Here is a 15,677-nt window from a genome sequence, read left to right as displayed (position 1 = left end):
TTACTATTTATATTATTTTAAATTTGGGGGCAATAGAATAAGTTTTTTAATTGTTTTTTAATCTGTATTTATATGTATTTTAACTGCCTGTGAACCGCCCTGAGTCCTTAGGGAGATAGGGCGGTATATAAATTTGAAAAATAAATAAATAAATAAATAAAGAATAAAAGATAAAGAGGAATCGGTGTATTTCAAGACATGGGGAAGATTTTATGTATGGTTAGAAAAGAAATATGAATAAAACATTACAGATTAATAAATCAGACAAGGTAAAGGTAAATGAGAGAGAAGACAAAAAGAAATAGAAACTCGGATGACACCTGTATAAATGGAAAAGGGGGATGGGGGGAAAGAACGTTATTATATAAATGTACAATTATGATGATAGAGGTGTAATGGGTAAAATTGAAAAGAAAGTATATATTAATAGAAAATTGGGGCTGCTTGGATACCAATAGGGGAAATATTGGACAAGGTAGAAAGAATAGAGAAAGTAGAGGATAAGATTGGAGAGAAGAAGGAGTGAGAGGAATGGAAGAAAGGGAAAAAGAGAGGAAAAAAGAGTAGAGAAAAAGTGTAGGAGAGAAGGTGAAAAAGGGGGAGAAGAAGGGAGGAAATGAGGGAAAGGAAGGGGAAGGAGTGAGAGGAATGGAAGAAAGGGAAAAAGAGAGGAAAAAAGAGTAGAGAAAAAGTGTAGGAGAGAAGGTGAAAAAGGGGGAGAAGAAGGGAGGAAATGAGGGAAAGGAAGGGGAAGGAGAGAAGAGAAAGGAAAGGAGGAAAGAAGAAAGCAGGAGAGGATAGAAGAAGGTAGGGAAGGGAAAGTAAGAAAGAAAGAGAAGATTTGTTGTAAAATAAGAGAGAAGAAAGGGTAGAAGAGCAACCCTTATATATAATATAATTGATTTTTTTTGTTTCTCTTTAGAAAATATATGTATATGTGTGATTAACTATGAATAAGAGAATGTACATTTATATGTTTATAAGAAATAAAATAAAAAACTTTTTACAAAAAAACCCCATTCCGTAAATTCATTTAATAGCCGCATCAGAGAGAGCTAGGGCTGGGGGTTGTTGTAAGGCCATTTAGCTTAACGGCTATCACCACCTGTGACCATAGTGGGCAGTCTCCATGGGCAGTCTCCATTACAACTGTAAATTGAAGACTACCTGAACTCAAAAAGGTTCATTTTTTACAATACAAGGAAGTTTTTTTCTTTCTTTCCTTCAGATTACATTAGGAACTAAATAGTTTTAGGATTTTGATCCATTAGTTATCTGCAACGTAGCTATTATTTTGATTACCTAGAAAAGCATTATTGAATTTGTTTGTTAGTCTGCTTTTTTGTCTTTTATATTGTTACAATTGGGCAAAACATGATCAGCACATACAAGCAACTTTCAAATGAGTGACTGATACTGACCAGGCTGCTTCCCTTAACAGGATTCAAACTGGATTCTAGACCCGAAGTGTTAGAAATATCCATTCTGCCAATAATTTTATCTGCAGGAAAGAAATTCAAGAAACCCAACTTATATGAAATGCTTATATAATTATTTTTAGCAACGGCATTATCTGTTGACTTCCTCTGAACGGCATAAGTCTGGCTTCCATTTGCTGCACACCCCATCATTTTTACTTCTATGACAACCTTAATAAACTTCAGATAATTACTTGCCTTATATTTTGTTGTATCATGGATCTAAAATTCACATTTATATGGCTATTTATTATGCTAAAAATTAATCAGGAACTGACTATCCCAAAAAATAGAAATAAGCATATTGCTTCTACAGGACAGAAATGTCAAATAACAGAAAACCACCTATCTACTTCCTCTTGTTCAATACAATATTCCCAACATGGAATGGCTTATAATTTATTTCATGAATGAAGGCAAATATCCGTGTCCCAGGATAATGATGTGAGATCAAGTTTAGATTGGTCAATGGGACCAGAGCTTTCGGACTCATGATGGACTGAGCCCATGTTCAGAGAACTTCTCTCTACTAGAATACGTGTTTTGGGCTGTTCTGTGTTTATGTGGGGCCTTCTTATTGGCTGATTGGTGTGTTGATGGTTGGCGACTGACTGTTGTTTCCTTGTGCTGCCAAACCCTCAGCTCCTAAATATTTGATAAGCTAGTGGTAAATCAGCACTCCTGTTAACTGACAAGGGACCCATTTCCCAGGCTTCAATCATTTAGCTTAGAAAAGTAAATCTTTGGTCCCGGTGACGAGACAGCCAATCCAAATTTGATCTTGCAACTAATTTATCTATTTGAAAAAGAGTAGGAAACAGCTCCTCATCCTAGGAGGCAAATAACATCCTAAGTAGCAAATAAGTAAAACTAATACCATATATATAGCAATGTCATCAAAAAATGCTAAGACTGTATACTTGTGTCCCATCATCTGATGCAAATCATCACACCCATTTTATTCCTTGCCCTTCTGCAGACACCTCTAAGTAACAGCTAAATGTTAATGTTAATCCTTTCCATGTCACTTCTGAATAATTTTTTAAGCAGTGTCTTTAGATTCTATGTCCAGGTAACTAATTAGGGAGTGTAAGGAAAAATAATGTTCAAGGAAACTATTATAATATAAATATAAATATTGGAATTCTATGCTAAGATTGTACAGCCAACTGCTGGAAGAAAAGGCTCGCTTTTGAATAACTTGTCTGAGAGGCTTTTCAAGCTGAAGTTTCAAATTTTGTGGAATAGCAATAGCACTTAGATTTACGTATATACCACTTCACAATGTTTTACAGCACTCCGTAAACAATTTACAGAGTCAGTATATTGCCCCTCCTTTTACCGACCTTGGAAAGATGGAAAGCTGAGTCAAAATTGAGCCGGTTAGGATCAGGATCAAAGGAATCAAACTCCTGGCAATGTGAGCAAAATTAGCCTACAATACTGCATTTTAACCACTGCGCCATGATGCCTCTTTGGAATAATTAGGCACTGTATCACCATTATCAGCTCAAAAATTGAAATGTATGTAAACAAATTGTCATTCATTAAATGAGTCATGCAAATAATAGTTACTTGTGGGCTGCTGTTTTTTAAGGAAAACTCAAAAGCACCACACTTGGTATCACCTTTTTCTTTTACAGATTCTGAGGAATGTTTCCCAGCCACAGCATGACATTCAGGCATTTCTTCTGAGTTGTTGGCAGTTTTTTCCTAAAGAATTATAAATAAATAACTGCTGATGAAAGAGAACAATCCCCATTTAATACTGTTAAAACACTGGCAATTTGCTCTCTGCGTCACCCTGCATTAACTCATTCTATTTACTCAGAAAGATCTTCAGGACAAGGGATATGACTGGTATCTTCCTGTTTCAATGTCACTTGACATGGGTTACTGAGTTACCTCCTTTTCAAATTTAAGCAATTTTGGTTGTTTTTGGTTACAATAAATGAAGTGTTATCTCTTTGTCCCCTCTCAATTTCAGACTTTCTGCATACTGTCATCTGGTGCAAGGTACAAAGCAAGATGACTTTGTAAACCAGCAATTGTAACCACAAGGATATATTAGACCTTGCAAGTCAGCATGAGTACAGTTGAAATGGAATAAGTTGATTCTTCTCTGTTTTTATTTATAAATAATGATTGCCATTCCAAGCAGGGATATCCAAAAATGATATTGGATGTAAAAAGGAAAACAATTTATCATTAGCTATCATTATGTGCCCATAATATGTATCGCTTGCATGTATTTTAATGAATCACACAGTACCTTATTAATTTCTTGTTTGGCCTCCTCTTCCAAAATCTGGCACTGTGTACCACCACCTGTAAAATGACATTGTTTTCTTGAAATGATTTCTAAAAGAGTAGTCAAAAGGATGAAACTTGTTTGCACCATTATCTTAATCAAGCAAGGCCATGGTTTGAACTCCCCCATTTACCCTCTTCAATAGTAGGACTCCTCATTGCTTCTGGCATGAAACTCTCTTCATTCTGATCAGGTCTTTCTGGCTGCAACCAAAGGATAGGAGAAATGAGGACAAGGACTGCCTTGGATTGGCCAGCTGACAAAGCCTTCCAGGTAGACCAGGGAGAAGTCATAGCAGGGTGAAGTAACAGTTCATGTGTTTCAATATGTTGCCTTTGAACCAGGAGATTTCATCAAATATTATACCTTTGACAAAGTGATCTAACAGGAATATTTTTTAAAACAATATTGAACTATCTATCTGAAATTGACTTTCACTTACCCCTTTTCAGAAAACCCTTAAAAAAAAACCCTTTTCCAATAAGGACAAAACCCCACAATCATTAAAACAAGCAAACACTTCCTAACCCCGAACCCCAGTGCATACCTCTGATAATTTTTCTTTAAGAATTTGACCTTCTATTGCTTCTGTTATGACGATAGCATATGTATTTCCAAAGGCTAAAAAACAAAAACAGAAATATAGAGGTATTAATCAGAATCTAATGTTGATGTGACATATTAGTAGAAAACTACTACTAGTAGAAAACTACTGCCACCTATCTCCACAATCCTCATCTCAGACACACCAACACAGCTAAGCCTCCTGCAACCTACCCCATCCCATTGGGCCCATCACCTCTGGTGATTACAGAGAATGAGATGCAAGGTCTGCTTCACAGACAAAAGCCAGGAAAAGCACCAGGCCGAGACAAGATAACTGCTTCTTGTTTAAAAGCTTGTGCTGACCAATTGGCTCCCATCTTCACCTGCATCTTTAATAAATCACTAAAGATGTGCTATGTTCCTTCTTGCTTCAAATGCTCTACTATGATCCCAGTGCCGAAGAAACCCTCCATCAAGGAACTGAATGACTTCAGACCAGTTGCGCTAACATCTGTAGTTATAAAGAACTTTGAAAGGCTAGTGCAGGCCCACCTGAAAACCATCACAGATCCACAGTTAGACCCCTTGCAATTTGCCTACCGAGCAAATAGATTGACAGATGATGCTGTTAATATGACTCTGCGCTATATCCTATAACTGTGATGGTGAACCTATGGCACGCGTGCCACCGGTGGCACGCAGAGCCATAGCTGTGGGCACACGAGTGTTGCCCTAGCTCAGCTCCAGCATGCATGCACGCGCTGGCCAGCTAATTTTCGGGCCTTCTGGGCCTATCGGAAGTCGGGAAATGGGCTATTTCCAGCTCCCGGAGGGCCTCCAGGGTGGTGGGGAAGGCCATTTTCGCCCTCCCCACGCTCCAAGAAAGCCTCTGGAGCCTGGGGAGGGCAAAAAATGGGCCTATCGGGTACACTATGCCATTGCGTGCCAAAAGCGGGGGGGGAGCATGGGGGAAGCGTACACATGCACAGGGGACAGGGCACAATGAATTATGAATGGAGGCACGCACGTGCGCGACCTTCCCCATGCTCCAACACTTTTGGCACGTGACGGCAAAAAGATTAGCCATCACTGTTCTATAACATCTTGAATCTACAAAGATCTATGCAAGGGTCCTCTTTGTAGACTTCAGCTCAGCATTCAATACCATCATTCCAGATATTCTTCTAACTAAACTAAATCAGCTAGCTATACCTGACCACACTTGTAAATGGCTCATAAGCTTCCTAACAGACAGAAAGCAGCAGGTGAAGCTACACAAAATCACATCAGATACCTGTACAATTAGCACAGGAGCCCTCCAGGGCTGTGTGCTCTCTCTTCTCTTCTTTCTATACATCAATGACTGCATCTCAAAAGATCCCTTTATTAAAGTACTGAAGTTTGCAGATGATACAACAGTGATTGTCTCATTTGAGACAACGATGAATCTGCATACAGACGGGAGGTTGAATACCTTGTGGTGTAACCAGAACAATCTTGAACTAAATACACTCAAAACCATAGAAATGGTAGTAGATTTTAGGAGAAACCCTCCTATATTACCACCTCTTACTAGACAACACAGTATCAACAGTAGACACCTTCAGGTTTCTAGGTTCTATCATATCTCATGATACCTAACATCAAAAAAGTCATCAAAAACGTACAACAGAAAATGTTCTTTCTGCATTAAGAAAGTTCAAACTGCCCAAAGAGCTGCTGATTCAGTTTTACAGAGGAATTATTGAGTCTGTCATCTGCACCTCTATAACTGTCTGGTATGGCTCTGCAACCAAACAAGATAGACACAGACTTCAATGGATAATTAGAAATGCAAAAAAAAAATTGCTACCAACCTGCCTTCCATTGAGGATCTGTATACTGCATGAGTCAAAAAGAGGGCTGTGTGAAAATATCTACAGACCCCTCACATCCTGGGCATAAATTGTTTCAACTTCTATGCTCAAAATGACGTTATAGGGCACTGCACACCAGAACTACTAGACACAAGGACAGTTTTTTCCTTAACACCATCACTGTTAAACAACTAATTCCCACAACACTGTCAAAATTATTTCCTAAGACTGTATTACTATTATTCTTCTCATCCTTCCTAGTACCTATCTCTTCCCACTTATGACTATAACCATGTTGCTTTTATCTTTACAATTTATATTGTTTTGTTTCCTAGTATGATTTGATTGCTTATTAGTAACCCATGACTATCACTAAGTGTTGTATCTTATAATTCTTGATGAATGTATTTTATTTTTCTTTATGTACACTGAGAGCATATGCAGCAAAGACAAATTCCTTGTGTGTGCAATCACGCTTTGCCAATAAAGAATTCTATTCTATTCATATTGAGTGCTTGGAAGCATACTGCCCACATATCTAATCTTCATCTCTGAAGATTGTCAATTGCTGGATTTTAGTGGAGGGGAGATGGGGGTATGCTTGATATAGTCTCTTCATTCCCATCAACTGTACTTCCAAATCCTAATTTCCCATGATTAATTAGAGCAGATATCTTGTGTCCATGAGCTCAGTGGTATTGCACTGAGGATTTATTCAGAAAATGAGCAATCAATCAACTGTTGGGCATTGTGGAGAGGATGATAGGTGGGGGGTGGATTGCTCAGCCTCATTGCAATACTGAGATGATGTGGGACTGAGATGATGTGGGACTAAGATGAATGGAATATTGGTTTGGCACAAGATCCTCTGAAAAGTTTAGGGTGGATCTGAGTCACTTCCCAATTTCCTAGACTACAAATATTTATATTATCTCAAGGTATGCATTATAAAAATGAGAAAAATTGTTATTGTGCCTAATTTTAATGACTTTTTACAAGGCACTTGGCTCCCTTCATAAACTTTTCTAAACAATGAAAGGAGTAGGAATGCAGTGTATGAACTACACAAACTTTGTCCCAATCCCAGATATCACTCAGGGGAATGCAGGGGTTATGTAGAGATACATAATCTCAATCATTTAAAATGAACTGTATTAGCATCAGGGAGTGGTACACACAGATAGCCTTTGCTTGATATGGGAGACATACGTACACCTGTTCATTAGATGCTGTTTGTGACAGTTCTGATCCAGTCTAAAAACTGGATAATGAGACTAGGGTAAAGGAAGCCCAAACCCACATACTGGTGAAATTCTTTACTGTGGATACTGATCTGTATTTTCTAAACATAGATATAATCATTAATCAAGAACGCATCTTAGTATTAAGGAATACCTCCAAGGTCCATTCCAACTCTGTTAGTGTATGATTCTAAATCTCTTCACATTTGCCCCAAATGCAGAGAAGAAACGTTGGACTTATCTGAACTTTCTTTCTATGTGCGCTGCAGGAGAACCCAAGCTATGGGTATTCAAAGCCAGAGACTGAGTTGCAAAATATTTGACCACGCCCCTTCCTCCTGGCTGAGCCTCAGTTTTTTCAACGAAGAGTTGGAACTGGAGAGAGCGTAGACTCCTGATGAAAAGGCCACTCCTGGACCCTGGACCGATGCTAGCCAGGGTGGGATTGGACTCTCCTGCAGCGCACAAAGAAAGAACGTTCAGGTAAATTCAGCGTTTCTTTTCCTGTGTGCTGCTTGAAGAGTCCAAGCTATGGGATATACCCAAGCTAAATCGCAGTAGGGCGGGAAACAGGTTGGTCCAGGGTCCCCTCAGCTTGAAGGACACATTGTAACACTCGTCTCCCAAACACCGCCTCAGCTGAAGCACACATGTCCAACTGGTAATTCCGCATGAATGGCGAAGGAGAAGCCCAGGTGGCTGCCCTGCAGATCTCTAGAATTGATGCTTGCGTGGCCCAGGCAGCCGTGGTAGCCGTGGTCCTGGTTGAGTGAGGCGTGATAAGCCCCTGGAGTGGCCATGCCTGCTGTTCATATGTCAACGCAATGCAGGCCTTCAGCCATCGTTCAATTGAGAAGGGCAAGACCCTTTCCCCCATGGACCTGGTTTGAAAGAAAACAAATAGGGACTCCATTCTCCAGAACCTGGCCGTATATTTAATATACTTACAAAGTGTCCTTCGGGCATCCAGCTTATGCCAGCAGCGTTCACTCAGGCAAAACCACTTCCTGTGCCCTGTAGAACCAAGTGTTAACTTTTGGAACAAATTTCAGGTCGAGGTGAAGAATGACCCTGTCAGGATGAAAAATGCACAAATCTGGAAGGACCAAAAGAACTGCCTGCTCCGATATCCTGTGCGCTGATGTGATCACCACCAAAAAGGCCACCTTGAAGGTCAGCAGTCTGATACTGATAGATGCCAAGGGTTCAAATGGGGAAGCTGTCAGCGCCTGCAAAACTACAGAAAGGTCCAAGGAAGAATATTGATGAACAGGTGTCGACCAGAGATTGGTGACCCCTTTCAAAAAACACTGCATCTGGGGATGCTGGGAAAGCAGGATTGATCCTTTGCCAGGTAGCATAGTTGTCAAGGTTGCCACCTGCCTGCAAAGAGTGCTAGCCGAGAGCCCCTTATCGAGATCTAACACATGAGGGACAGATGCCGATGTGGGGATCAGCTTCTCCCTCTGGCATCAGCAACAGAAGGAAGTCCAGGTGGCATTGTAAATCCGGTTTATAGATGCCCAGCGAGATGCCAGCATAGTGTCAATCTCCTTACTAGAAAAGCGAGGATCTCTCTCTCAAGTGCCAGACAGCCAACTGAAGCCACTGGGGGTCCAGATGTTGCACTGCCCCCTGGCTGAGGGAGATCCAATGAAGAGGAATCTGCCAAGGACATGTGATGGAGAGTGTCACTAAATCCGCAAACCATGGACATCGCAACCACTGCGGTGCCACGAGAAGCACCTCTGATCTCTGTCTGGGAGATGAATTAGCTGAATTGCTGCTGTGTGAGCCAGCAGGATCCGCCATCTTGGGTGTTGGCTGTTGCAAAACTCGCTGCAATCAGGCTAGGAAAACACCAATCCTGGTAATAATCTCACAATTTAGGCAGACTTCAACCGAAGTACAAGTAGGATCAATTTGTTAAGCCTGAAGAAAAACACAATAGCAATTGGCCTCAAACTGACAACACATTTGAAGAAATGCCAATTAATGGAGGCACGGCAGTAAATTAGCACTTTGGCACGAAGCTGGCAAAACGGCTTCCATGCACCTCTCTCCAAGCGCTGCCTCTCACCCAAAGCTTGTAACCGACAACATGGCCCAAATGCTGGGGAATTAACACCAGATGGCGCAGAGCTGACAAAACAGCTCACCAGAGCTCTGACCTGCCGCCCACACTCACAGAAGACCGAAGCCTCAGTCTTTTTGAAGTCTCTGCTTGTCACTTCGCCTCCAATCTGGCCTGCCTGCTGGAAAGGCTGATTGTGGAATTGGCGAGGATAGCCTCCCAGCTGCGATTTGAGCACCGCCGGGCGCTCACGCCGCCTACAACAAGGTACACTCTCCTCGGCCAGCTATCAAACTCCACACTAATCCAAGAAATCCGAATCTCAGGGAATCTGATTTAAAAAAAACACAGTAAGAAGCAATTCAATAGAGTCTCTCTAGGCCGACTAGTTGAAAAAAAAGGCTCAGCAGGGAGGAAGAGGCGTGGCCAAAGATTTTGCAACTCAGTCTCTGGCCAATCAGACGCTTTGAATACCCACAGCTTGGACTCTCCAAGCAGTGCACAGGAGAAACTGAAAGCCACAACACTTTGCATAAGTGGTTGATGAAAGCACATGAACAAAAATACTTTTTGCTACACATCTGCCTTGGAGGAAATTTCTTTAAAACACAGTTAAGATAAACACTAGCCACATTTTGTTATTTTCCAAGTTTGTGGATGCAAAAAATAAAATGCTTCTACAGGTGGTCCTCGGCTTACAACCATTTGTTTAGTGACAGTTCAGAACAGAACTGAAAAAAGTGACTTATGACTAGTTTTCACACAACTGTTGTAGCATACCTAAGATCAGATGATCAAAATTTAGGTGATTGAGAACTGGATGTATTTATTATAGTTGCATGTCCCAGGGTCATGTGATCACCATTTGTAACATTCCCAGCTAGAATTTCTGACAAGCAAAGTCAATGGGGGAAGTCGAAAAATTCACTTAAAAACCAAGTTTCATTTAACATCCGCAGTGATTTGCTTAAACAACTGTGGCAAAAAAGGTTGTAAAATAAAGAACAACTCACTTAACAACTGTCTTGCTTAGCAATAGAAATTTTGGGCTCCACTGTGGTCATAAACCAAGAATATTTGTATATATGTAATTTGTTGGAAAAAAATCTACCTGGATGGGAAGAAAAATGTTATATTCTCTATTTAACGAGCTCATTTAATTAAAGTATCCTAAGGTAATAATTATACTTCTCTCCTTTCATCATCATTTGTCTGAAAAGATAACAGAGTGATCATGTTTAAGTGTAGCAGAAGAGATTTTGGGATTAAGAGAGGACTTTAACTTTCCCATACTCTTATTAACCAGATTGCACAAAACCCAAGAAAGCAAAGCAGCAACAAAGAATTGGAAAGGTCAAATTCTGATATGCCCTACTTGTTCACTGCAAGGTAGAAAGAGGCCCAGGAGATAGAAAGGTCAAGGTGAGTCACTGACAGGAAGCTTGGAACTTCCTATTATAAACTTAGAATACAGCTAACCTCTGCTATTCAAATTATTCATTGTGAATGCTCATTTAAAATCATTTTAAGTATGCACATGGTTTCTTTTATTATTACTACATAAGATACAAAGGAAATAATCTTTCAGTTTTAAAAATATACCATCAAATACAGAGTTAGATCTTTGTTCATTAAACAGTAACCGGGGGTTTACATTCTTTGCAATTTTGGAATATGAAGCTCTTGGTCTGCTCTGCAGACACATCTTTGACAGAAGACATTGACTCTCTTTTGAACAACTTCCTTTTACTTAGGCTGAATTTTATCAAATGAAGGAGCTTTCTAAAAATGTCTCTAGTGGAAAAAAATAATACAATTGTAACACTTAATGTCATATAGAATAATAGATACATAAGATTCCCATCAGTGATGGGTTGCTACCAGTTCACCCTGCATTGGGTGAACCGGTAGCTGCGGCGGGAGGCTCCACCCACCCGCCCAGACATCTCTGCGCATGCACAGAAGCATCACGCATGCATAGAAGCACTGCACACTTACAAGCAAACCAGGAGCGATGGGGTTTGAAACCCACTACTGATTCCCATGTAAGAAACTTACATGTGAAAATGTATTTTAGCTATTCTTTGTGGAGTATAAGCAACAAATATCCATGAATCATTCATTTAAACTACAATTATACCCACAACAACAGAGGGCAAACAGGAGTATGCAGAATTTCTGGAAGAGAATTTTTAAAATGTTTTATTCACTAGAGTTGCTCCTCCTGGTCAGGTGTTCTGGGAATGTATTTTTTTTTATCAGTGGATTCCATGTCCTGAAAAAAGTTTGAAAACTGTACAGGAAACTATGTCAGGCCCTTTGAGTGAAATGTTGCATTGTTAGCAGGGATCAATGAGAAGGCAACTTTCACTCGTCTATGATACTCACACACTGGCATATATTGTGAACAAACAGATTTAAAATCCCTTAGATTACCTTTCACAACTAGAATCACAAAATATGTGAGTTGGAAACGATTATTGGTATCAATTAGTTCACTTCTTGCTAAGGGAAAGAATTAATTACATCACTATTAACCAGTGGCCATCCTGCTCTATTTGAGACATCCAGGGAAGAAGAGATCCAGTGTTATCAAGTCTCTTATTTCAGTTCAACTGAAATCTGCTAGAAATGCAATGGAGGGTTTTGAGGCTTCGTTTTTAATAACTCAAGACACTACAAGTGAATGGATGTACAGTCCTATGTTAAATATAGATACTGTAGTTTCATTGATTGGGACACCAAATTATGGATCATAAAAATTACTGTTATTAAAATGTGAATTTACTTTTGAGAACCTCTCCAGGCTGTTTCTCTTCATAGTGAAGTTCCTCTTCTGGATTTGTACACAGGAGCTGCTATGAAGAAAAGAGAAAAAAATATCTTTCAACAGTATCAAAGCCTAATACACCTCTATTTGAAAGCAAGCATGCTGCTGAGTAAACTGCAGAAGAATAACAACAATAATATACTGTTGTCTTGTCTCTAAAGCAAGGGCAGGAAGCATGGTGATATAGAAAATGCACTCTTGCTAACTCTCTTAAACCCTAAGGGAGTTTTCAAATCTTTAAAAAAATCAATGTGGGAGAAAGCAAGAGTTACAGACACATCTTCTGCATGATTTACCTTACCTGGAATTGTGTGTGTGTGTATGTGTGTGTGTATACACACACACACACACATACACACACACAAGCTAAACACAAAGCTTCCAGCAGAGTGAATGGAAGTCAAATGAGAAGGTACTGTGACTATGCTGCACAAGAAGTATATTTCAATTAAACAAATGAATTGGAAGCTGGAATACTTCAAACAATGTGCAGCTACATACATGCAGCATATACATCTATATGCTGTACTACTAAAACTCTTTTGTCTGTAACCTTTAACTGGACAAAAAAAAATATACCACAAAGCAACAAATTTTGAATTGAGGTATATCAAATGAGCTATCTTATGGAATGACTAATAAATTGGGGACCAAATAAACCAATAAGATTGAAATTTGGCTAATTTGTGGTCACTTAAATGCTGTCGTGCCACTGCCCATAGGTTCAGTAGAATGGGTCTGCCCTAATCTTATGGAGGCTGGGCAGACCAATCCTTCCTTTGGCCATTGGAGATCATCTAGACTGGAACAACCATGGCCCTCTGGAGGCTGAATAGATCAGTCAGCCGTGGTTAAGATGGCATGAAGTTACTCCCTCTCCCATTGCTTTTTGCTCTTGGTCATTCAGTTTCTGTTCGGGAAAGGAAATATCTCTAAAATTCAATTGTCATAGGTTGTTTAGGATTTTTTTAATAAGCATCTATGTTCTATAAAGCTGTTACTGGACTGCAACTGTTTTGTGCTACTTTCCATATGTTGGCAAGCAACTAGATACAGAGACTATATTTCACATAAGGGGCAGAAATATAGGCATGGGCAGACTCCCAACAAGAATCTGCTCATGGAACGTTTTGTCACGTTAGTCCAATGTTTCTTGAATAGTCTTAATTTCAAATAATTGTTTTCTTCTAAATTAAGTACAAACAACTTTAAAAAACTAATTATTTCAAAATATCATTGTACCTTGTCGGTTGCTGTCTCCATCCTTGGTTCCAGACTGTTAGTCTCAAATGGATGCACCACTTTACTGTCTAATGAAAATAATTTAAGCAATTGTAATACAGTTACAATAGGCTATGATCTTATCTGGCAACTTTACCCTATACAGATGGCTGAATAAAGCCAATTTTAGTAAATTATTTTTTTAAAAAAAATTTTTAGAAACAGTAGGGGGATATTCCAGAGATAACAATCTAAAAGAATCCAATCTGGGTATGGCTAAAAACCCACACACATCAGGCACCAAATATACACCACAAACAGAATAGCCCAAAGACACATTCTACTGGAGAGAATTTCCCTGAAGATGGGCTCCAGGCCGAGTCCAAAAGCTTGGAAGATTAACCCAGATTAGATCCTGTAACATTATCCTGTATATTCACCTTCATTTGCAATAGAATGTTATTCTGTTTTACTATTTTCAATTAGAATATTATAGCTTGCTTAAATTTAATAATTTTAATATTTATTAGATTTAATAAATATTCAAAATTTAATAGGAAAGCTAAATTTATAATGAAGAAAAATCACTACAACTTCTATAATTTTCTATTAGAGTATGAAACATGTATTATGGCAGAGACAGGCAATATCTCTTTTCATTTATTTATTCAGTTTTTGAAGTTCATTATGAATTTGCTTATAATACCGTATAAGACGCACCTTAGTATAAAATGCACCTTAGTTTTTGGGTAGGAAAATAAGAAAAAGGCTGATTGGCAGGTGGATTGACCTCCTGGAATACCCCCAATCAGCTGTTCCCAGAGGTGAATTTTAGAAACAGTTTCCTTGGTTGTAAGCTCTGTGCCTTGCTTTTTTTTGTTCTTTTTCTGCCTCTGAAACTCTGTTTCAGAAAAAACTTTTTTCTGCCTCTGAAAGTCTCCAAAAAAGCTTCAGAAAAAAAGCCTCTGAAGCTCTGCTTGGGAGCTTCTTTTCTGAAGCTCTGTTTGAGGGCTTCATTTCTAAAGCTTCGTTTCTGATGCTTTTTCAGTCTCTGAAACCTCCCTTTGAGAAGCTGGGCGGGGCTACATACAGAGTATAAGACACATCCAGATTTTCACCCTCCTTTTTGGGTGAAAAAGGTGCGTCTTATACTCCAAAAAATATAGTATTTTAAATGCACATTATTAATAAAGTAACTTTTGGAGTGGCAAAGTAAGATTATTTTTTTTACAAGTATTATTTATAACTATCAAATTATAATAATACATTTGTTGTTTTGTTAGAATGAAATAATCACTATCAATAAAAATTACTTTCACCTTTATTAGTACAGTTGTGCAAGAATATATATTTTTGAACGCCTGTGCCTGAGCAGAAACATAGGTGTTTCTGTTGATTTGGTTCCTGACTGGAAGGAAATTAGCTGTTTAGGCAAAAATGGATTGGATTAAGAGGAATAAGAGTGCAGAGAACCCAGGGCAACTGAAGATATGGAGATTCATCTGTTTTTTCCTCTCTCCACAACAGCTCCCACATTGGCCTTACCATATTCCCCCACAAGTCTTCTCAGCCTCTTCTCTTTCTTTTGTACAGAAAATGCCTACTCTATAATGCTTTTCATGCAACAAAACAGAACATGCTTTTGTTGGCATCCCTCATACTACACAGTGAAAGTCTATTCTGAAGCAGCCTTACATAAACAGGCTCCTATTCATTTGTTAGACTAAAATCCCATCACCCTAGTCAAATAGTAATAACTTTGAATTTATACTTGATTGGTCTAATCCTTGAGACTGGGGAAAGAAGTAATAATCAATACTATCTTTACTCATGTTTCAGAAAACATGAATTGCTACCTATATCGCAGACAGTGTTGACAGGGGGACAGAGATCGACCCCGAGACGCCTCTTATGTGGGGTGCTGCAAGGGTCAGTTCTCTCGCCTCTTCTGTTCAACATCTATATGAAGCCGCTGGGTGAGATCATCCGTGGTCTTGGGATGAGTTGTCATCTATACGCTGATGATACTCAGCTCTATATTTCCACCCCTAACCACCCCAACGAGGCTGTTGAAGTGATGTCCCAGTGCTTGGAGGCCGTACGGGTCTGGATGGGGAGGA

The 15,677-nt window shown here is 39.3% G+C and overlaps 1 protein-coding gene across 5 annotated transcripts in view; it reads right to left on the bottom strand.

The window, feature by feature from the left end:
• BOD1L1 (biorientation of chromosomes in cell division 1 like 1) overlaps window positions 1–15,677 on the bottom strand; it is a 125,011-nt gene that overhangs the window by 37,775 nt on the left and 71,559 nt on the right. For 3 of the 5 annotated variants that reach the window (XM_058192292.1, XM_058192288.1, XM_058192291.1), the window contains 7 exons: window positions 13,579–13,646; window positions 12,295–12,364; window positions 4,337–4,410; window positions 3,923–3,992; window positions 3,751–3,806; window positions 3,107–3,191; window positions 1,422–1,501 (listed from right to left, as the gene is read on the bottom strand). In XM_058192292.1, coding sequence (XP_058048275.1) covers window positions 1,422–1,501; window positions 3,107–3,191; window positions 3,751–3,806; window positions 3,923–3,992; window positions 4,337–4,410; window positions 12,295–12,364; window positions 13,579–13,646 — 503 coding nt within the window. The remainder of the gene's footprint in view (window positions 1–1,421; window positions 1,502–3,106; window positions 3,192–3,750; window positions 3,807–3,922; window positions 3,993–4,336; window positions 4,411–12,294; window positions 12,365–13,578; window positions 13,647–15,677) is intronic. The other 2 variants (XM_058192289.1, XM_058192290.1) reach the window with 2 other exon arrangements.

Source organism: Ahaetulla prasina, chromosome 8 (assembly GCF_028640845.1).
Source record: "Ahaetulla prasina isolate Xishuangbanna chromosome 8, ASM2864084v1, whole genome shotgun sequence".
NCBI lineage: Eukaryota > Metazoa > Chordata > Lepidosauria > Squamata > Colubridae > Ahaetulla > Ahaetulla prasina.
The sequence above is the reverse complement of the archived record's forward strand: the minus strand, read 5'-3'. Positions and strand labels throughout refer to the sequence as shown.